Here is a 23982-nt window from a genome sequence, read left to right as displayed (position 1 = left end):
AGCTGTAGTTTTTTTACAGGAAAAAAAACCCATAAAGTTTGTTTAACACATATTTATAGTTTTAGTTCATTTCTGCATAAATTGTTAGCATAATTAATTATAAATATACAGGTTTTTTTTCTCTTCATTTTTGATAAGTAATACTTATTACCTCAAGTACTATGTATATAACGAACAAAGGTGTGTAATTTTAAAAAAAAATTGAAATTATCATTACTTTGTTATTTTCTTTTACAGGGAACCAAGGTGTCACAACATTTTGGTAAGTTATTGTATTTGTAGAATATTTTTTGAAACATAGAAAAACTAAATGATTCTATTTATTCGTTGAAAAAAAATCCAGATTTTGTATTTTAAACCTACATCATTTAATCAGATAGAAATTTAATTAACTTTTATAAAGCAAATGTATGAAATCTTAGATAAATTTGGACAATTTTTTTCACTACACGCTATTTCAATCTGAGATCTGCCACTACTTAACTCTTTGTATCTAGATTTAAATATTGTTCATCGATTGAATATATGGGGGAGGGGGAAAAGGACATATATGCAATGGACAAATATTGACCTGAAATTTTTTACTATGATTGAACAAGGAAAGAATGGATATTTTTCTGTTGTTCATACATTTTAGATAGACTCGAAGAAAATGGTTGTCACTCAAAACATAATATTAAGATTTGAATAGAAGCAAAGTTTCTTTATATTTAATGTTTTGTGTTGCAGGGAAAACTTTGGCTATGTTAGCCATTCATGGAAGGATCCTCCATCAGTAGATATCAAATTCCAGAGAAAACGTGCCATGCAGGTTAACACAACCTTACAATGTGGTAGGTAGATTTCATATTTAAGATGGTACATACCACTATAGAGATATAACTCTGTAAAAAATTAAATCACATTCTATTGTTTAGGAGATATTAAACTTCTCATAATAAAAATTAGTGTTGTATCTCCAATGATTTTTTTTCCGATTATACAGAGGGTGCTTCAGCTTTCAATTTTTTTTGCCATTTTTATATTTCATCAATGAAAATTCAACAAAAATTAATTTTATGTAATAGATGTTTTTGGTACCATCTTCAATGGGAAAAAATGCAGTCTGAATCAAATATTCAGGTGCATGATGGAGAAGGAGAAAAACTATATTCCACAGGAAAACCAGGGACATTTATATTATCCAAGAGAAAGTTGTAATTAAACATCTATGAGCAAATGGTCACTTTGCATGTAAAAAAACCTGCATCAAAGTTGAAGATTGATTATCTGTAGCCCATAAAGTCTTGAAATTACTTATAAATAAACTAAATAGCAATCATTTGTACAGCTTTAAATAAGTTGGAAAGTCTTGTAATATTAAAAAAAAAAGTACACTCAACATGTTCCAATTATTGACATTAACTAAGTCTCACATATTCCTGTCAATCTCAATTAAAGGATTTAAGCAGCAAAATACTCTTGGAATTGAACTTAAATGTATTTATTTCACTGATTTATTAAAAAAAAAAATATGTATGGTTAATTCTGCAGTTTTTGTTGTAATTTACCATTGATCCTATTTCATTGTAGATAATTGTTTGAAATGGAGAATAATCCCATTCTCCTCTAATAATATAAGTAAAGACTTCAGTGATGATTGGATCTGTGACATGAATGCAGATGTTCAGCATAACAAGTATGTATAGAAATACTGGGGATCTATTATTATTGTTTAATACCATTTTCATGAATTTAGGTAAGCCACAATTTGACAAATTTTAATGTTCAACAAAGAAACATTATTCTAAAAGCTTGTTTTCAAGACATTGAACCAAAACCAACCACAAAATCAAATATCCATGATAATTTTCTTGAATCTACTGTAGGTATGATCTTGTACAGTCAGGGCTGTAGTGGCCTATTGGTTTAATGAAAAAATAAAAAAGTGGGGTATGATTAATTTACCACTCAGAAAACTCTTCAATAGAGACCAAATGACACGAAAATTAACAACTATAGGTCACGGTACAGCCTTCAACAATGAATAAAACCCATACCACATAGTCAACTGTAAAAGGCCTTGAAATGAAAAATGTAACATGATTCAAACAAAAAAACTAATAGCCAGATTTATGTTCAAAATAATGAACAAAAAACAAATATGATATAGAGCAAGAAATGACAACTACAGAATAACAGACTCCTGACTCAATTTGTTTATCTTCAATAAACACTAACCTGTCAGTACTGTAGTTGGGAATTCAATTCCTGCTAGTAGCAAGAAAAACAGTTGGTAAAGAGAGCCATCTTTGTTGATTATCTCACTTGCTGACATTAAAATAGAGAGGAAGTAGAAACCATGCTTTAGTTGGACATCTCTCTAACATATAATATAAAAAAGAAGATGTGGTATGATTGCAAATGAGAAAACTGTCCACAAGAGACCAAAATGACACAAATTAACAACTACAGGTCACCATACGTTAGGTATTACCAATTCCTCAGATATATTTCTTTCTATAGGATTGTTATATTTACCCAACTATTAAAGGTTCTCTCTAGTACTCAGGCTTCCTCCAACAATATAACACTGGCTGAAATGTAATAACCAATATTGCTAGGAATTGCATTAAACAGTAAATCAGGATGTGATGGGAAGTTTAATAATGCATTTGTTGTACTTCTATTTTTAGATGTACACAAGCTGAACAGAAGATGAATATACCAGAAGGTCAATTAAAAAAGTTAGTTAGATCTCAGGAACAGAAACAGAAAGACATAGAAGAGGTTTGTTACTAGTTGTTATGCCCTCTCTAAAGGGTGCATTACGTTTGAATTTGGATGGCATCACTTTTACCATTCTAGAGTTATGTCCCTTTATATAATTATATGCAATTTAATTTTATTAAGTGATTATATTTAAGGATGTAAAATGGAGCCAACAATACACAATTGATGATAAATCTGAGGGCTTTTCCAGAATTATTTTTATAGGGGATGAAGGAAGGCAATTTTATTAAAATTTGATGGGTGGTGGTATTTAAGAAAGATTGCTTGAACATTTAAATGAAATATCCAATTTAAAATGTATGCTTGGTGGGGTCAAATTAAATTTTCCATTATACAAATACCTCCCTTTCCAAGTTTTACATCTAATATGTGAAAAAAGTAGAATCATTTTAGATTAATATTTCATAAAGTGAATGGTTTGGAAAAATTATATTCATACAAATGAATAATTTATATGGTAAAAATATTTAATGGAAAATCAATGGTTCAACATGAAGTGCACACAATAATGGAGATGAATGCATGTACCTCAAAAAAGGCTTGCATTTCCTGTTGCACTTTTTTTTGCACCTGTTGTGTTCCTCATACACATTCAAAACAAAGATTATAAGTCAGAAAAGTTGCTTTTGAAGAATGTTCCAGATATAATGTGTGGTTAGAATTAAAGATTAGTGTGACGTTGCATTTAATTTAAATCTTATTATACTTCAATCAGCTATTTTACTATACAAATAAAGCTATACGTATAAACGTTAGCTTTATACGTCAATGACCTGAACTAACCTATAAGCCCCACCTACTTACCGTAACTACTGTATTTCATCAACAACGTCACGTCACAGCCATGACAACGTGTAGTAACAATGGTCAAACTTTTATGAATTTAAACTTATGTCTTCAAATTGGTAATTTATATACCTTGTTTATTAAATATTATTAATTAAGTTCATTTTCCCTTTCTGATTCCTTAAAATGTCAACGTCTTACCGCCTGGACTACGCTCATAGGGAAATACCCCATAATAGTACCCCATGAGGGAAATTCCAAACACTTTTTTAACAATATTTGTTACATATTTATAGTGTCTTGAAATATAAAATTTATTTGTATTCTGCACGAAACGGGAAAATGCTCGGTACAACCTCGCATTTCCCCCGTTTCTAAGACTCATACAAATAAATTTCATATTTCAAGACACTATATGTATATTGTCTAATTATGAAGAATGCTCAAAAATTTAGAAAATTTTATGCTTTCTTCGGTTTTGAAATTATTATTTTTTATTTAGGATATACGGAGGAAAACAGAACAGTTAGAGAAAATGCAGGTAAATTGTCTTTTTTTATATTAATGAGTATCTAAAATCTTAATGTTTTTGAAAGCCTCATCAACAACAACTTTGAAACAATTGATGAAGGAGTCAAGTATGTTGTAGATATCGTCCATTTCGAATAAGAATTATCTTACATCGTTTTTCCAAACAGTTTCTTTTAACTAAGAAATATAATAATATAAAAATGCAAAAACTTTGCTATTTAGAGGTGAATGTTACGAAGTAAATGTTACAAGGAAATCAACTGATACATTTTTGTAAACCTAGGCTGTATATTATGAACTTTTTGAAATAAGGGAAACAAAATTTAAAACAGTGTAACAGGATTAAATTGAAATATTTTAATAGAAGAAACAGTCTTCATCTCGACAAGCCGAGGAAAAGGAAAGAAAACGAAAGGAAGATGAGGATAGAAAGAAACAAGAAGAACTTGAAAGGCGGAGAAAAGAAAAAGAAGAAGCCGAAAGAAAAAAGGAACAGGCTAAAAAAATGAGAGAAGAAGCAGACAAAAAGCGAAAAGAAGATGCTGAAAGACGGCGGAAAGAAGAGTTAGACAGAAAAAAGAAATTAGATGCTGAAAGAAAAAGAAAGGAAGAACAGGAAAGAAAGAAGAAAGAGGAAGCAGATAGAAAAAAGAAAGAAACGTCAGAAAGAAAAAAGAATGAAGAGGCTGAAAGGAAAAGAGAAGAAGCTGCTGAAAAGAAAAGGTAGAACTGTGGGGTTTCAAATAAGTTTTCCACACTTTTAATCTTCATGCTTGAAGCTTTTAATTTGATATTTGTTGTAATGTTTTATCATATGGTATATAATTTAATTATAACAAGTTACAGATCAAGTTTTAATTTTTTTCTGGTTAAATGATTTTGTGCAGAGTTATGTTCCTTAGAAAATTCACTCAAATACTCCGTTTTCCACTTTTTTTCCCGTCATGCTGAAGATATTGATTTGAAAATAGGTATATATGTTTTATAATGACAAGCAACAGATCAAGTTTGAATGTTGTTCCAGTCTGATGATCTTGTGCAGAGTTACAATCCTTTGACTTAAATAATTCACTTAAGTAATCAGTTTTCAACTCTTTTTTTCGTCATACTTGAAGATATTGACTTAATATTTGTTATAAAGTTTACACCATGTCAAGTTATATGTCAAGTTAAGAATTTATAATGGGTAGGGGACTGTATTGCCATGCAATACTCACAGAATGCTTGTTGATATTATTCTGTAGATTGGATGCAGAAAAGAAAGCTGAGGCAGAAAGGAAAAAGGAAATAGAAAGGAAGAAACAAGAGGCAGAGAAGAAAAGGGAACAGAAAAGATTAAGTGTAAGAGGATATTTCACATCCATATAATATAATAATATCAGCTTTAAGAAATTTTAAGTAAATGGTCAGGAAGTACAAATTTCCTTGATATTCATAACTGTAAATTAATAAATTATTATGATTGTTGGACAATCATTACAAATGTGAGTTTGCTTATTACTATTTCAGGAAATACTGTATACATACATCAAAAATTCATTTTTGTGACACCTTTTTGCTCACAATTTTTGCAATTATAAAAAAAACACATCACAGAAATTTCTGCATTTGCATTAGTAAACAATACTGTCAGTAAATACAAAAATTCTAGAGACAAATTTTTACACTCAATACATGTGAAAGAAAAGAAAAAAAAACAGTCAATAAATATGTGGACAAAGATTAAGAAGCAAACATCCTTAAATTCAAACCGAACAACTTTTATACAATAATTAATTAACATAAACTACATTTCACAAGAATCCATACTTTTGGTTGGTTGAATAAACTCTTGAGACATTTAGAATCATAGTGCACTTTTTTTAAGCGCTTGCTTTTCTGCAAAATTTGTTTTGGTCAAATCTTTGTTACACAATGATAGAAACACTTAAAATAGCACTGAATTTTTGAATAGCGTTAAGACCCAATTTCATGGTAAGATACAACTTTCATACACAGGCAAGTAAAAGAGCTGCTTCTCCTATTCTACAATCATCAAGGATCACACCGACATCGTCAGCAAAGAAGGCTAAAATATCTTCACCTGTTGATTCAGATAGCGATGGATACGTTCCTACAAAGAAGATGAAATCTGATGTGGATTCAACGCCCTCACGGCGAGGGAGAAAAGCTATTAATAGAAATATTGTGGAAGTAAGTTTAATTTCTGTGAAAATACTTATATTTGTGGGTACCAATTTTCTTGATTTGAGCAAAAGTTCTATGTTAGTGTATTCTTAAATTCATGGATTTTAGATTTTAGATCTTTCCATGGCTTGATTTGAACAATAGTTGTTATGTTTAGTAGAATATTTGAATTCGCGGATAAAGTCAGCAACGAAAACCACTAAAATTGGTACCCCATGAATAATAGTACTTTCACAGTATTTATCTTAGGGTTTTCAAAGTATTTGTATTAAAAGGGAAGAAAGAAAATAACATATGTATTAAACTTATTGCAATTCAATGCTGATTTGAGGTTTTCAATTGTTATTTCAACTTGGCAAAAGAGGAAAATAAATTAAGCATCCATAAATAAATATTGAAAGCTTTGTCAAAATGAAAAGGAGGTGTTTAAAACAACATTTAATGACTTAGAGCTAAAGAATACACGTGTTTGTTTCCTGCCTCTCTGCCAACTATAGAATGATTTATGGCTTTGCCAAAAAATATTGAAGAAATAGAAATATGTGTTTTTAAAGTCGACTTTTAATCCATTTTTCATTTACTTATTAAGGTATGGAAGCTGGCTTGTCATATTTTGGATTTTTTGATAGATTTTCTGAATCCTCTGGTTTTATCCATTTGAATGCCTGGAAAAAAATTTCCCAGTGACCCCCATATTTCTTTTTATAAATCTTTTACATATATACTGATAAGCAATCTGTAAAAGTCTTATAAAATTTTAATTACTTTTTAACAGTTTTTGAGAACTTCAACTTGTCAATGATAAAGCTATGAAAAGTCAAGAGAGAATATTTTCCAATAATAATGAATATATTTCAATGGCACATATTGAAAACAAGCACAGTGACCTATATGTTTTTTTGGCTCTTTGGATTGCTTTAATAACCCCTTATCTATATAAACTAGTGTTTTGAAAAGTTAATTACTTTGAAACTGAGAAGCGATGTCCCTTATTCTAATGCAACAACGTTTGTATTGTCATTTTGATTGGATAACGTCACTTTCTTACATGGCATCAATTGAATAGGCATCAATTGACAATTGATGCTATGGGACGTACGCGCAAGCGCAGACGGCATTTGACAGATTTTAAATACATGTTTTATCGTTGTTTTCTGTCAGTTTCATTAGAATGGAGATAACAATATTGTATTTTAAGCTCCGACGGCATCAATTTGGGATTTGATGGTCGCAAATACTTGTTTACTGTCTCCGCTAACGCGTCGCCAGTAAACTTAATTTGCGACCATCAAATCCCCAATTGATGCCGTCGGAGCTTAAAATACAATACAGTTATCTCCTAAATATTGTGCATTGATATCCAGGGTCAGTCGTAACATTTGCAATTGCAGATGTTGAAGGGTATACACCTTATTGCTATTTGTAAATCTGTCCCGCTTGAACTTTTGACATGATACAACAATCACTTTTTCATTGTGGCGTCAGATATTTTCTATTATGATGTAAAAAATTTAAGGGAACTTCTGTGATGTCCAGTAATGGAGGACAAGAGCGATAAGGTGTTTTATTATTGGAAGTGTATTGTAAATCAGGATCAAAGATGATATTTTTGTGTTATAATTTTTATGGCTTTTTTACAACAGTTTTTTTCAGCATTAGTATTAAAACAACATAAGTTTAATGTCAGAAAAATATCAAATTTTGTAGGTTCAACACGAAACTGTGTATGCTTTTTCCTCTACCAGTTTCTAAGCATCATCCAAGAAGTTGAGATATTTTTTCTGACATAGACCTTATTAAGAGCCCAAGTAAAAATATATGTCATATTAATTCAAGTTTCCACTTTATATTACAGTCATCATGTGATGATTCTGATGCAGTAGTCGACACGAGGTCAGAGGATGATGATATGGGAATTGTATCAACAAATGACACTGACAATGAAGGTAAGAGTTATCTCCCTTAGTCCATAAAAAAAGTCATCCTTAGCTTGAAATTCCCTTTTATCAAGTTATAAGGTTGCTAAACCAAGTTTTTTATGCCCCACCTACGATAGTAGAGGGGCATTATGTTTTCTGGTCTGTGCGTCCGTTCGTCCGTCCGTCTGTCTGTCTGTCTGTCTGTCTGTCTGTCTGTCTGTCCGTTCGTCCGTCTGTCCCACTTCAGGTTAAAGTTTTTGGTCAAGGTAGTTTTTGATGAAGTTGAAGTCCAATCAACTTGAAACTTAGTACACATGTTCCTTATGATATGATCTTTCTAATTTTAAAGCCAAATTAAACTTTTGACCCCAATTTCACGGTCCACTGAACATAGAAAATGAAAGTGCATGTTTCAGGTTAAAGTTTTTGGTCAAGGTAGTTTTTGATGAAGTTGAAGTCCAATCAACTTGAAACTTAGTACACATGTTCCCTATGATATTATCTTTCTAATTTTAATGCCTAATTATATTTTTATGCCCCACCTACGATAGTAGAGGGGCATTATGTTTTCTGGTCTGTGCGTCCGTTCGTTCGTTCGTCCGTCCGTCTGTCCCGCTTCAGGTTAAAGTTTTTGGTCAAGGTAGTTTTTGATGAAGTTGAAGTCCAATCAACTTGAAACTTAGTACACATGTTCCTTATGATATGATCTTTCTAATTTAAATGCCAAATTAGAGTTTTGACCCCAATTTTACGGTTCACTGATAGAAAATGATAGTGCAAATTTCAGGTTAAAGTTTTTGGTCAAGGTAGTTTTTGATGAAGTTGAAGTCCAATCAACTTGAAACTTAGTATACATGTGCCCTATGATATGATCTTTCTAATTTAAATGCCAAATTAGAGTTTTGACCCCAATTTTACGGTTCACTGAACATAGAAAATGATAGTGCAAATTTCAGGTTAAAGTTTTTGGTCAAGGTAGTTTTTGATGAAGTTGAAGTCCAATCAACTTGAAACTTAGTATACATGTGCCCTATGATATGATCTTTTTAATTTAAATGCCAAATTAGAGTTTTGACCCCAATTTTACGGTTCACTGAACATAGAAAATGATAGTGCAAATTTCAGGTTAAAGTTTTTGGTCAAGGTAGTTTTTGATGAAGTTGAAGTCCAATCAACTTGAAACTTAGTATACATGTGCCCTATGATATGATCTTTCTAATTTAAATGCCAAATTAGAGTTTTGACCCCAATTTTACGGTTCACTGAACATAGAAAATGATAGTGCAAATTTCAGGTTAAAGTTTTTGGCTTCAGGTTAAAGTTTTTGATGAAGTTGAAGTCCAATCAACTTGAAACTTAGTATACATGTGCCCTATGATATGATCTTTCTAATTTAAATGCCAAATTAGAGTTTTGACCCCAATTTTACAGTTCACTGAACATAGAAAATGGTAGTGCAAATTTCAGGTTAAAGTTTTTGGTCAAGGTAGTTTTTGATAAAGTAGAAGTCCAATCAACTTGAAACTTAGTATACATGTTCCCTTTGATAACATCATTCTAATTTTAATGCCAAATTAGAGAATTTATTCCAATTTCACAGTCCTTTAAACATAGAAAATGATAGTGTGAGTGGGGCATCCGTGTACTGTGGACACATTCTTGTTTATCCAATTTCGCGGTCCATTGAACATGGAAAATGATAGTGCGAGTGGGGCATCCGTGTACTTTGGACACATTCTTGTTTGTAGGATATTTATACCCCCGCTTTAAAAAAGGGCGGGTATACTGTTTTACCTCTGTCCGTCCGTCCATCAGTCCGTCCGTCCGTCAGTCAGTCAGTCCGTCCCATGAAACTTTCGTCACATTTTTCTCAGGAACTACACATCCACCCTTTCTGTAATTTGGTATCAACATTTATATATGTCAGCCATACCGTGTGATGCGTTTTCAGATTCATCACTTGACAACTTCCTGTTTACCGAACACTTGTCTGATTTTACACATGATAGCCAAGTTGAAAATTTTCGTCACATTTTTCTCAGGAACTACAATACAAGGATTTCTGAAATTTGGTTTCAGGATTTATATAAGTCAGCTATACCGTGTGATGCGTTTTCAGATTCATCACTTGACAACTTCCTGTTTACCGAACACTTGTCTGATTTTACACATGATAGCCAAGTTGAAAATTTTCGTCACATTTTTCTCAGGAACTACAATACAAGGATTTCTGAAATTTGGTTTCAGGATTTATATAAGTCAGCTATACCGTGTGATGCGTTTTCAGATTCATCACTCGACAACTTCCTGTTTACCGAACACTTGTATGATTTTACACATGATAACCAAGTTGAAAATTTTCGTCACATTTTTCTCAGGAACTACAAAACAAGGATTTCTGAAATTTGGTTTCAGGATTTATATAAGTCAGCTATACCGTGTGATGCGTTTTCAGATTCATCACTCGACAACTTCCTGTTTACCGAACACTTGTATGATTTTACACATGATAACCAAGTTAAAAATTTTCGTCACATTTTTCTCAGGAACTACAATACAAGGATTTCTGAAATTTGGTTTCAGGATTTTTATTAGTCAGCTATACCGTGTGATGCGTTTTCAGATTCATCACTTGACAACTTCCTGTTTACTGAACACTTGCATATTTTTACACTATTAATATTATCCACTTGCGGCGGGGGTATCATCAGTGAGCAGTAGCTCGCAGTTTCACTTGTTTGGTGTATTTTAATTTGACCCTCAGATGGAACCGGGTTGGCGGTTGTGCATTTGTGCAGCCTTTTATATTTTCAAAAAAAAACAGATTGTTGAAACTAAAAAGTTAAACAAGGAAGTAGACAGGAAGAATCATTTCATTGATTCTCTTCACAAAACCTTTTTAAACAGAAAAAAAGATGATTTACATATATACAACATTAAATGGAACAGACCTCTTAAAATCATCATTAATATTATTGCATTTGCTTGCCTATCTATAATATTATTTTGTATACGTTAAAATTATGAGGTCATCTGATGTCTAATTAGATGGTGTCTAGCTCTAATAGTAAAATTATTAAAAATACTGAAACTTTTTTACTTTTTAATGCATTGTGTATTGTATCATGTGGAACTTTTTTAATTCTTGTAAATATTTTAGTATTTCATAAACTTTTGACTTCTATAGTGTATTTTGTAAGTAGGCTATTTCTTGCTCTTTAGTCCTGTTGCGGTTTTTCTTTGACACATTCCCTGTTTCCACTCTCAATTTTATTACCTAAATGCAAGCTGATTAAAATATATATGTTTCTGTTACAGGTGAAGTTGGTACAAAGATAGAAGCAAGAATTAATGATAAATGGTAAGTTTTATGTTCCACAAGATAATGTAGGATTGATTACACCACAGTAGAACAAAAGCTTATATTGAGTCTATGCATTTTATGGAAATGGTGATATGAAATTAACATAAAATGAATTTGAAAAGGTGGTAGGGTAAAAAATTAAAACATGTTTCTGACTGTCAGAAGAATTATATTTCAGAGTTAGTGTAGGTCTGAAAATGGAGTCTCCACAAAGGTCCTAAGTGAGTAGTTACAAAGATTCAAAATGTGTCTCTTCAAAGTTGAAGCATGGCACTTTCCTTACACTGTTTAACCATCTATGTTTCTTCCTTGGGGCATGTTATGTAAAATATACAGTAATCTGAGAGGTCATGAAATTGTTGTATTGTTATCAAATAGAGAAAAATTCAAGGAAAAGCTACAGAGCATTACATGAAAATTTATTACTGTAAATTCACAAGTTTTTGGGATTTTTTCAATGTTGAATAAAGATTGGTTTTTCAAAAATTTATTTGTACGCAAAAGTTGATCAAATGTCCATTTCCATTGTTCAACCATCACTGTAATAAATGATTGCAAAAAACATATTTTAGTTTAGATTTAGGTTAACAGTCCATTTTATAATTAATGTTAGGACCAAATATCAGTCAGGTTTTTAAACTTCTTGAAAACTACTGGTTTGAATGATATTTAATTTGTGGTTATCTCCCCTTGATTGTAAAATATTTTATTTATAATAAATATGAACAGTTTGTGAAATTAATTTCATTTCAAATATTTGTGTTTGTTAGAAATAAATATTGAAGTTGTTTAATATCTCTTTGAATGATGACTTTTGATCAGTAGTTTAAAACCATTTTTATTCAGAAAACAAGAAAAGAAATATACTTATACAGTCTGCACCAAAAACTTTTTTGACTACTAGTCCGAAGACCGTTATTTGCAACATTTAAGTTATATGTCTTAGCAAAGTTTTTCAAAAAATTAATTATACCCCCGCTTTAAAAAAGGGGGGGTATACTGTTTTACCTCTGTCTGTCAGTCCATCAGTCCGTCAGTCAGTCCGTCCCATGAAACTTTCGTCACATTTTTCTCAGGAACTACACATCCACCCTTTCTGAAATTTGGTTTCAGGATTTATATAAGTCAGCTATACCGTGTGATGCGTTTTCAGATTCATCACTCGACAACTTCCTGTTTACCGAACACTTGCATATTTTTACACTATTAATATTATCCACTTGCGGCGGGGGTATCATCAGTGAGCAGTAGCTCGCAGTTTCACTTGTTTTTACTGGTCAAGGGCATCAGACCAGTGTCTAATGGTGCAGACTGTTCATAAATTCTGAATTCATAATAGTTGTTTTGAAGGAGTTGAGATGTTTTTATTCTTTTTCATTAAATAAATATAACATTTTAATTGATAAAATTCTATAGTGAGATACATGAAGCTGATTCCTGTTTGTTTGTTGTATGATAATACTAGCTGCAGATATACATGATAATTGTAGAATTAACATACAGTTTTATTCTATGCAGGTATTCTGGAATGGTGACCAAAATAAATAACAAAGATTGTAAATGGAAGATAAAGTTTGACCACAATTCAAAAGACAAATATGATAAATGGTGAGTTCATTTTTCTAAGTAGTTCTTTTTAATAATTTATTTGTTATCAGTTAAATTTGTTTCAGTAGGAATTTGATGCAAATATGCCATGTAGTTTTAATACCATTTTGTCTTGGTAATTCTTTTAATATGGGGACGAAGTCCCCAAAAACAGTAGAAAAATCAATAATAAAAAAAAAAACAGAAATTTTCATTGTACTAATGAACTCAAAATCGTTCAAACTTTTGTATGTTGTGTTTTGAATTCCCGCATCTGAGCAGAAATCTACAATGGACTTCCTTTTTCCGGTCTCGTTTGCATGAAACTTTGAGTAAAATATATATTTATCAGTCTAGTATAAAATAGGAATAAACGCAATACCAATTTCATTTTTAATAATTCCTTGATATGAAAAAACGTTACCTGATGATAGCGTTCTTTGTTTACATTGCATATGACGTCATAACTTAAATAACGTCACAACTAAAATCCCTAACAACAGAACCAAAATCGGAAATGTTACGGTATTTCCGTCTTGAAATTTAGATATGTTTGAATATATAAAAAAAACAATATCATACAGACTTCGTCCCCTTTCAAAGGTAATGCCTGCCTCATATTAATTTATTTGTTTTATGTAAAATTAACTTCAGTTTGAATTTGATACAGAAATCAATGTGGGTCCAATTTTCCATTTGTCAAAGATTTTCAGATTTTAATAAAACTACTGGAATCGTTTCTTAGATTTGAAACTAAAATAAGCTGTGGTTATCTCCCTTTCATTGTAAAATTTCTGATAAAAAAATGATCAAGATTATGAGATTAAGTTAATCTTTACATTTCACATTCATGTCACTTAAGTTTTACATATATGTCTATAAAGTATATATTTAATTAATCCTCTTCTGTAGTACCAATATTTTTCGGTAATATAGTAACCACTATTACTTTGAGGGCTTATGCAGGCCTGGAAATTATGGAATTGTGAAATTTGTAAGACACATCTTTTATATAGTTTCTAAGAAAAAGTAGATATCAGTTTCAGCTTAGGCAACATTTTGAATATAACACCAGAAAAGAAATTTTCCAGATTTCAGTTAAAGACTTTTTAATTTAAAAAAATTTCAACAATAAAAATAGAAAATAGTTACTTAAAACACACGTTGTGTTAGGCTCTGATCCTGTCCATAACGTTATTGTATGGTATTAGTTTTCTGTTTTGCTTTTTCCAATCATATTGTGTTGTAAAATGATGCCCTTTATGGGTTCTTGATTAGATTAATAAAATTCTTATCTTATCTTATAGTGTAATTCTTGTTGCACAATGTTTGTCTTCCGTCTTATATTTTCTGCATTTGTCTGATGGCAGCGGCATTTAAGAACTTCCCAATTTACTGATTTCTCACTATACCTTTAATGGCTGAATAAACAAAAAAGGCTGTGATTTATTAAAATAAATACATTCTATTTGTCTATAAAGCGAAGAAACTTTAAAATACATTTGGGGACTTGTTTATCCCTTCATAACCTTATGCTTTCATTTAATATATAATTTAAGTCTATAATGTATTGCCAAAAAAAATCTTAATGTTCATATTCAAGAACTCATTCAAATATTAGGAAAAATGGAAATATAGAAAAGTTTTCAGATTTTTTATGACCAATAATATCGTTTTAATCACATATACATATAGAAACATATTTCTGAACATTAAGTAGGCAGTAATACAACTTCATGTGTAAACCAAATAATATACATCCAGTCAGAAAAATATTGTATTTTATTTTAGTTAATTTTGGTGTTTTCCTAAACCTAAAAAACTTGGCTATTTCTGCTCTTTCAGTTAGTTAATTTGCAAATTCTTGAAAAATGTATTGGCTTGTTTGATCTTTATCCAACATTGTCTTTTGCACCTTATTTGTGATTTACCTATTTAAAATCTGTTTAACTTAAGTAATCCATAATTCATCATATTTTTACACTTATATACATTCTAATAACTGTAGAAAAAATATGTTGAAAATTCTGGAAAAATGTTTGAAGTTTGACTCAAAGATATGCAATCCTACACTAAAACCTGTAAATAGTAGCAAGAATATTTCTTATAGCTTTGTGTGTTTAAATATCTTCTTATCAGTTTAGAACTTCTCAGTTTTGGATAAAAGAAAGATTTTGAAAGTATCACACATTTTTGCAACAGATTGATAATTTGAGAAAAATCAGTTTGTCGATCGTTAACAATCTGTGAAAGATATTTCATTTCAAAGATAAAAGAAATCATAAATTTCCTATAACTACCAGAAATAGTGGAACACTTTTATATCTCAAAGAACAAGATAAATAAAATAGGATATAATTGGAGTTATTGATGATGATAATTGCACCCTAACTCAAATTTACGGTCTTGGCAATCTAACACTAATTAAGTTACCTTAAATACTCCACTGGGTACAGAATCGGCTGTAAGAGCAGAGCCATAAAGCAGAGTTTGTTCTCAACGCTTAAATTTATGACCCTAGAAGACGTAACTGAACCATAAATATTTAATTACTTAACAAGAAATAAATTCCAAAATCCCCAAGGTGCCCAATCGCTGTAAAAATACACAACATCTCGCTAGAAACTCGTCAGATATAGCCAAAGTAATAATATGTAAACCAGTTGACGTTATCAGCGACTAGTGAAATTTCGCAGAAAAGGTGTCCATTTTTACCGAGATGTATCACAGTTTGAAAGTAGTGAAGAGTTGTAAAAATAAATTGTTTTTGCAGTCGATAAGGATCTACACACAAGATAAATACAAAACAATTACAGTTTGCTGTTCTTTGATGGGCGCCATGACATAAAATCGTGTTGATCGCTCCAGTTGTTATGTATTGTTTAAACACAGTCACGATTTTTTGCGCAATTAAAATTAAGTGCTTCTGTTTTAATTGTTTTAAATAGAAATTGTATGTTATCTGAATTAAGAAGCAAGCAAAATGCATTTTTCAATTATGTTGCCTTTTAAAAGGTAACACTCTTGTTTTGAAATTGATAGTCTAAAATAAAAAGAACATGAAAAACAAGATACAAGCTATTGAATTACGAATAAGATTTATTATTGTTTGGATAATTTTTTTCCAACAAACTGTCATTTTACCATTTTTAGCAAAATGTTTCAACATATTTTGAAAAGTATATTACCAGTTTATTTCAGTATATGATAAAATTGTTCATCTTTTTTGGTCTGATCAAATTGATAAAAGTATACAATTGTAGTTTGATATTTGATATACATTTTTTGATTCCTAAAATGATTTCCAGATTTATCTAGCAATAACTTAAAAAAAATTTAAACCTGTATTCACATTTATTAAAAATGCTTAAAAGTCTTATAACATAAGCTCTCCGATTTTAATCCTAAAATTTTGAAATATTTTGACTTTTTAAGCAAATAAAAAGGAATATATTAAGAATTTAGCAGTACATGAGACATAAAGTTGGATAATAGCTGTATATGGCCCAGGGGGTATGCAATGCCAAAGATGATAAACATTTAGATGTTCCTAGCAAGATGTAAAATAGCCATTCTGTTCAGTCATGCTTATATAGATCAAATTTTATTTTCTTCCTTAAAGATTACATATGCTTAAAGATTTATACAAACATGTATTATGTAGTAGTGCATGTGTCTTTATGGTTTTTGGCTATTCTCTATTTCTACATTTCTCTTCCGAAACATTAAAACTGAAGAATCTCTTACTGTTAATATGCTTTTTATTGAGATATCTCGCTTGAACACATTTTATTACAAAATAATTAACTAAACCCTTGTAAATTACAAAATCCTGTAATTACTAGCGGGACAGGTTTATGGTCGTTTCTAAGAAACCAGGCTGTTCGTCCATTTTAACGGAACAAATATCTGGCATGTTGAGAGTCTCGGAAGATTTGTAGGCTAATGGAAAATATCGCTTTATTTACACAACGATTTCATTTAAATGTAACGGAGATAATGGCTAAATTGCCAAGGAGTATTTAAGATCTAAATTAAATTCTCTTTCTTTGGGAATATCACTTGACTTCTCAAGAGGGCCCCACGGCGATTTGTCAAATAAAATTATGGGCATTGTTGACAGTGATGAAATTATAATTACCGTTGCTATTATAGGGAAACGATTCGTCTTTTTTTCACGCCTAAATATCCATGAAGTATGGTGTGTTGTATTAAGATGGGTGATTTAATAACAAGAAAGTAAAGGATATTTAATGTTGTTTCTTGAAAGTGACTGACTGTTAGGTGTAATTATAAAAAAAATGAAATTATTAGGATATGAATTAATGTTTAATGGTTTTGTAATTTATTTGACTTTTGCTTCAGAAAAAAATACTGAGAAAAATAAAAGTTTTGTTGACAATTTTAATACAAGCATGAAGTATTGCATCATTTTTCATTGCATCTGATGCACAAAATAATAGGCAGTATAGGTCTATATTAAAAGTTTAATGTAGAATGTAGACATTTAATTTGCAATTTTTTTTACGAGCTTAATTTTTATCTATCATTTACACTTCATAAACTATAATTTTAGATATTAAATAAAGAATGGCTTGGCAGAATTTAAATTTGAAGTCATCAAAGTTGAACAATTTATAGGATTTTATACGTGAATAATTTCAATGTCAAAAATATTGAAAGAAATGAAAGTTAGTCGAAAGAAAAGTTTACAGAAATCTGGCCTTTCAGAAATTTAAATGACCTTTCAATAGTAAGGGCTGATCGATACAATTTCGAAAAAAGGTCATTAGTTGCAGTTGAAAACAATTAGTGCATAGTGCATAGATATTAATTGAAGGATATATTTAAACCAAAACTGGCTTTTATATTATAGCCTTTCCTTTTTAATTATGATGTTCCCCGTTTTGGTAAAGCTTAATTAATTAATTTCTATTTGTGGTTTTATAAATTCTCACATTTTGCTTTATTTATGTAAGATCTTGTATATTTTAATTTTCTGATACTAATTTATATTACTGGGTACCTGTATGAATATAATTTCAGAGGTGATGACACTGATTAAAAAAAACCTACGTGTAATTAATTTGATTTGAAAAAATCAGAAATCTATTAGTGTAATCATTTTCAATGACATCAGTCATGTGACTGAAACATTGTTATCAATATTATAAAACGTAGACAATTATTTGTATAATCAATTTCCGCTGCGTAAGGTTCAGTGGCTTAATCCTGTTTAATTTGTGGATAATATCTCTGTCAGACGTATGTCCGGAGTGTGCTGGACACACTTTTGTGGTTATGTGTGGTCTGAGGAGTTGATGAAAGTGACAAGTTGTACTTAACCCATCAGATCAATTAGTGATACCTGATTACATGATTAGAATAGGCTTATATCATTTCAGGTGTTATGATATAGTCAAACTGATTTTTATGATTTTGACCTGCTTTGAAATAATACTTATTAAAATATTTGTTTTGTTGAAATAAGAAGAAAGAACAAAATAAATAAAACTGGCAAACGGTATGGCTATTTCATGATTTGTTTTTTAATAGAATTGGTTTTTTTAGGGCCATTTTCTACTCAAATTTAAATAACTTTATGTGAAAGTATTCAAAAACAAACGATATTTTATTTGCAGCTGATATTACTATAATAGTATAAATCAAGTAAAAAAAAATGGTTTAATTAATAAACACTGGTTTTATATTTGTTTGCAATTTGCTAATAGTCCCCATCTATACCTTAACATATTTTGTGACTTTAGAATCGATTTAAATTTACAAATATTGATATTTTGAAGAAAAAAACAATTTAAAACTAAAAGAATTTATTTTTATGAAATTGATATAAAAATCTCTTTTTATGTTCAATGGATTTTTTTTAATGCACTGCAACTACAATTCATTTTATTTGAGGAGTAATACATTGTACCATTAATTAGCGGGGAAAAAATCCATTGCAATTGCTAAACTTTTTTTTTAAATTTTGATAACAATCTGACAAAAGTGGTCTAGCTAATTGAAAAATTACAAGAAATGTCACAAGCCTATAATTTCGAATTAGCCTTAGGTGAAAATCTGTTACCGACTTTAAAGAACAGAGGCGTAATGTTCCTTTTATCCCCTCACAGTGTGAGACCAGACTGGCACACGACCCAAAGTCTAATAGTCAAGGATGTTACAAAATCTTGTTTAAATTGTTGATTTAATAGGGTTTTGTAAATTTAATCAGCTAATAATAGGTGTCACAAATGTTTTGCAAATAAGGGACTTTAGATCATCCGGTGATAACCAGTGTCCAAGCGTGAGATACATGGAAATTGACGTCCGACAGGAAGCCGACTGTCAGATGTAATTTTAAATTACACATGTTTGACATGATTATTTTGGTCATTTAGCTACTGATTTGTTGCATAATTAAATTACATGCATTCATGTTTTTAATTTGGGCAGATAAATTTCAAACAAAAAATGTTCTGTAATGAGTTGCTTGAAACGGTAGAAATGGAATAATAACAATCATCTCTAGAATATATAATTAAAATGAGATAATTTCTTGCACTTCTTTTTATTTATTTTTCTGTCATTATGATGCATACTGCACATAATAACAAAAAGCACAAATTGCACATGAAGTTTGCTATTCTTAGACTGCTCTGGTATTTGACTTTATATTTATGACTAGTTGGGTCAGTCAACATCTGAACACAGTTCATATAAAATTTGAAAATTGCTGACCTTAATTTGTTTTATATTTTAGGCAATTTAGAGCTTTACATATTGTACAGAAAATGTCCATAATTGTTGAAGACCCAATGCTATTTTTCTAGATTTCATTTGGTTATATTGATGTAGTGCTGTTTTATTTATACTCTTATTCCTACTTTTATGCATCAGAAATAACTAAATTTCAATTCCTTCAGCACAATTTTGGTAGTGCTTTGTTATTTTAAATCTTTATCCAGAAAATATTGTAAAGATTCTTTTGGTCTGTAGTAGAAATTCTTGAAGGCCCTTTATAAATACAAGAACTTAAACAAGCCTAGGCATGTGGGCCTGTGGCTGAGCAAAAGACAGCTGACAAATAAATCATGTTCTTTTTGGTGTGTTGTTTAATACAAATTTATAAATTTCAGGTATGAAAAGTCCAGTAAAGATTTGAGATTAAAGGTTTGTAATTTTATGATAATATGATACTCATGCATCTTGGGTATCATATGTTTATTTAATATTATATCTGTTATACAATTAATATAATTGATATTAGATATGGAATATTTGAAAAGTGTGAGAAATGATGAAAATAATTTTACTTTTTTGTATAGAATTGTTGACTTAAAACTTTGTAATAATGATAACCAAGGCCTTGGTGAAAATTTTATTGCCTTAATTTGTACAAAGCAAAAACTTTTATTGTCACGTGCATATTTTTCGTTTGTGTTTAGGTTGTTGCTGAATTAATTCGTTTATTTTCAGAGTGGTCAGCCTATACCAGAATCTCCCGTGCAAGGTCCCCCCTCACCCGTCTCTGTGTCCTCGGCCACTGAAGCCCCATCATCATCAACCACATCACAGTTACCATCTAGTCAAATCACAGATGAAATAGCTAATGGTTACAGGTAGGTGCTGCCATCTAATTAACTGACAGTGTGAGGGCTCTTTAGCCATTCAAGTTCGTTAAAACTCCAATCATCATCTAGTTAAATTACCATTTATACTGCCAGTAGATACAAGTTGGCACTGTTATTGAACGAAATGGTTATTGATGCAGCCAAAGGATACAGATAGGTGCTGCCTTCTTGTAAAATCTCCAATAAGAATGCTAATGGACACATGATGGTGCTACCACTCAGTTGAATCCTTTATGATATCAAAATACTGCCAAAATACTGACCCTTTCTACACTACCAAGGATTTGTTTGTATCATTGGTAGTCCTCTACATCCTAAAAAAAAATATTTAATCAAATTATTATATTGCATCCAACTTAAAATATCAGATCAGAATTCAAATAAATGTTATGAAATCAAAACAATGCAAATACTTCCCTTACTACTTGTTACTGAACATGTTTATGATATTTCCTTTGTCTTGATGCAGTATTGTAATTTTATGTAACATGACTTTTCTTTACAGAACATGTTTACGATACTTCCTGCCACCAAACTGGATCATGGATAAAGATGCCATATCAACGATGGCTTTACCAGAATTAGCTGCCTTCCCATTAGACGATTTCTTTGACCATTACGAAAAAGGTTTAAGGAAGGTATGTAAGATTTTTGTTCTTCCAATTTTACTTATATTCTTCGATGTAATATTTTTTGCAGCCCTTGCCCTTTAATAGCCTTTATGTTGGTTGTATAGATACAGGGATGATTCCACTATATAGTTTAGGGCCGCTTAGCGGCCCCAAAAAATGAACATGAAAATGACTTCCCAATTCAGGAAAATAAAATAAAAATCGATATTTCAGGAAAAATTTCTGTCACCGATTAAGGCAACTATAATTTTTCATAGTTTGTTGTCAAAACGTTTTAAAATCCGGATAAGAATGTTGTTTACGATCGCATTTTAATAACAACAAATTAATGATGTCAACATGTGGCAAACAATTTTAGCAGCCGAATTCAATTGATTAATATGTTATGGGAGTATTCGATCTTGTAAAAGCAGATTGATAAAAATAGGTGTCAAAGCAGACCTCGGCAGAGAGCAAATTCAAATTTTGATATAACATTGATGGATAAAGTTTAATGGACACCGATCTCGTAAAAGCAAATAGCCCAGAAGAGTTGGTTATATAATATGATGAAATATAAAAAAGAAGATGTGGTATGATTGCCAATGAGACAACTATCTGAAAACTTGTTTTGTAAAAGAAATTATTTCCTTAAAAGACAAAAGTTTGAGCGTTTTTTGAAAATAATGTTGATGATAGACCATTCATGAAATACGATGTCATCATTATTGAACTATTTCAAAAGTTTTGAAGATGATCCAAATAATTTTAAAGAACACTGGTTCAATGCTTTAAATATCTTATCAATTAAGTATATAAATTTTTGTAATTGCTTTTTTGAATTCGACAATTGACTAGTTCAATTTGAAATCCATTTGAATCAAGGTAAATCTAAAGAGATGACCTGCTGTAGAAAAATACCTGATGAATGATTTTTTTCAGTGGTTTATATTAGCTGAAATATATGTTTTTGTAATAGGCCTAGGTAACTCTAGCTAAGATGATCGACTTGTGCATCTTGTTCAATGATATTCATGTAATAACAGTAGCCCATCCAGAATTATTCAAAATGTTACAACTTACATGAACATCAGTGTACATGTATATCATGTATATTAATAATATACATTTTCCGTTTTTACAGGAAAATAATGTTATTTCGTCTTAGATTTTATGCTTTAAAAATTCCCAATTAAATAAAAATTCCCAATTTGATATTCAAGGGACCCATTTGAAAACACCTGGAATCATTCCTGAGATAAGTTGTCAGTTACATCAGCAAAAAGTTTGATGTGAAAAACACATCTTAAATCTTGGAGAACTTCTAATAATTCTAAAGGCAATCAATAAATTATGTTATCAAATGATTCTTTTAAAAAAAAGGTTATCACAATTTTTGGTTTTGTTAATTTTTCTAAGCAATGGATAAGTGGGATCAGATTCCCCCCCCCCCCCTTTTCTATTTGGCATTAAATATTCTAACATGTATTTTGTTCCTTTTGTTATTACAGTTAGTTGGTAACTTCCAGACAGAAGCCTCTCAAAGAAAACAAGAAAGTGACCAGGCCGTCACAAAATTATCGTCAGTACGGAAACTTATTGCCAAACTTCTCAAGTCAATAAACGAGGTAGGTGACCTGTTTAAAGAAAAAATACACCAAACATTATCTGGCTCTCATAAGAATGAATGTTGTTGAAGAGACCTACATCCCCCAACAACCAACTGACTAAGTAATTTTGTTTACATTAAATTACATATAGCCATAAACGGCCATCAAACCATATAAAAAAAATTGTTTTATCTTCAATTTCTCCTTTAGAAAAAAAATGAGATATGGTAGGATTTCCAAGAAGACAATTGTTCACCAGAAACATAATGGAAAGGATGTAAACAACTATAGGTCATTGTACACTTTCAATTTAATAACAGTAATGATTACTTTGTAAAATACTTTGACTTTACATTTAAAAAGACCAGCATTGATAGAAATGATAGAATTAGAATTAATTTGCCTGAATAATTAAATTGGGTTACCTTTACTTAGCTAGTTCAATAACTTGGGTCAACTTTTATGTTGATTTTTGTCGAGCCTGCAACTTTTGTTGCAGAAAGCTCGACATAGGGATAGTGATCCGGCGGCGGCGGCGGCGGTGTTAGCTAACTTCTTAAAAGCTTTATATTTTAGAAGGTGGAAGACCTGGATGCTTCATACTTTGTATATAACGTGACGGTACCCAAATTGCACCTATTTTGACAGTTTTTTCATCTACGTTTTTTTATGATAAAGACAAAAATGTTCATTTTGTGTTTATTTAGTAGCCGTATCCGTCTTTATTATAAAGGTACACCAATTTGATTTTTATTCCATATGGAATCATAGAAAAATTGGTCTATACTGACTTCCAAACCATCAATGATTCTGAAATGAGGAGTACCCAAATTGCATCCATGCTTAAATTCACATCGTCAAAAGTCTAATAACAGAGCTTTTGTTTAATTTCTTCAAATATTTTGAACAATATGATATTAGTCCATGCTTACTCTTTATTATTTTTTAAATGGATACTTGTAACATATTGAATTTGCTTAT

The 23982-nt window shown here is 30.6% G+C and overlaps 1 protein-coding gene across 2 annotated transcripts in view; it reads left to right on the top strand.

Annotated features, from left to right (window-relative positions):
- The window catches only part of LOC143076814 (ATPase MORC2-like), a 57703-nt gene that overhangs the window by 22869 nt on the left and 10852 nt on the right, over nucleotides 1-23982 (top strand). For both annotated transcript variants that reach the window (XM_076252690.1, XM_076252689.1), the window contains 15 exons: nucleotides 238-262; nucleotides 730-833; nucleotides 1573-1678; nucleotides 2676-2769; nucleotides 4061-4099; nucleotides 4454-4812; nucleotides 5334-5430; nucleotides 6088-6282; nucleotides 8132-8222; nucleotides 11514-11556; nucleotides 13078-13167; nucleotides 20286-20319; nucleotides 20626-20768; nucleotides 21286-21418; nucleotides 22903-23019. In XM_076252690.1, the coding sequence (XP_076108805.1) occupies nucleotides 238-262; nucleotides 730-833; nucleotides 1573-1678; nucleotides 2676-2769; nucleotides 4061-4099; nucleotides 4454-4812; nucleotides 5334-5430; nucleotides 6088-6282; nucleotides 8132-8222; nucleotides 11514-11556; nucleotides 13078-13167; nucleotides 20286-20319; nucleotides 20626-20768; nucleotides 21286-21418; nucleotides 22903-23019 (1670 nt within the window). The remainder of the gene's footprint in view (nucleotides 1-237; nucleotides 263-729; nucleotides 834-1572; nucleotides 1679-2675; nucleotides 2770-4060; nucleotides 4100-4453; nucleotides 4813-5333; nucleotides 5431-6087; nucleotides 6283-8131; nucleotides 8223-11513; nucleotides 11557-13077; nucleotides 13168-20285; nucleotides 20320-20625; nucleotides 20769-21285; nucleotides 21419-22902; nucleotides 23020-23982) is intronic.

The sequence above is a fragment of the Mytilus galloprovincialis genome, chromosome 5, assembly GCF_965363235.1.
Source record: "Mytilus galloprovincialis chromosome 5, xbMytGall1.hap1.1, whole genome shotgun sequence".
NCBI lineage: Eukaryota > Metazoa > Mollusca > Bivalvia > Mytilida > Mytilidae > Mytilus > Mytilus galloprovincialis.
This window is presented reverse-complemented; position numbering and strand designations above follow the sequence as displayed.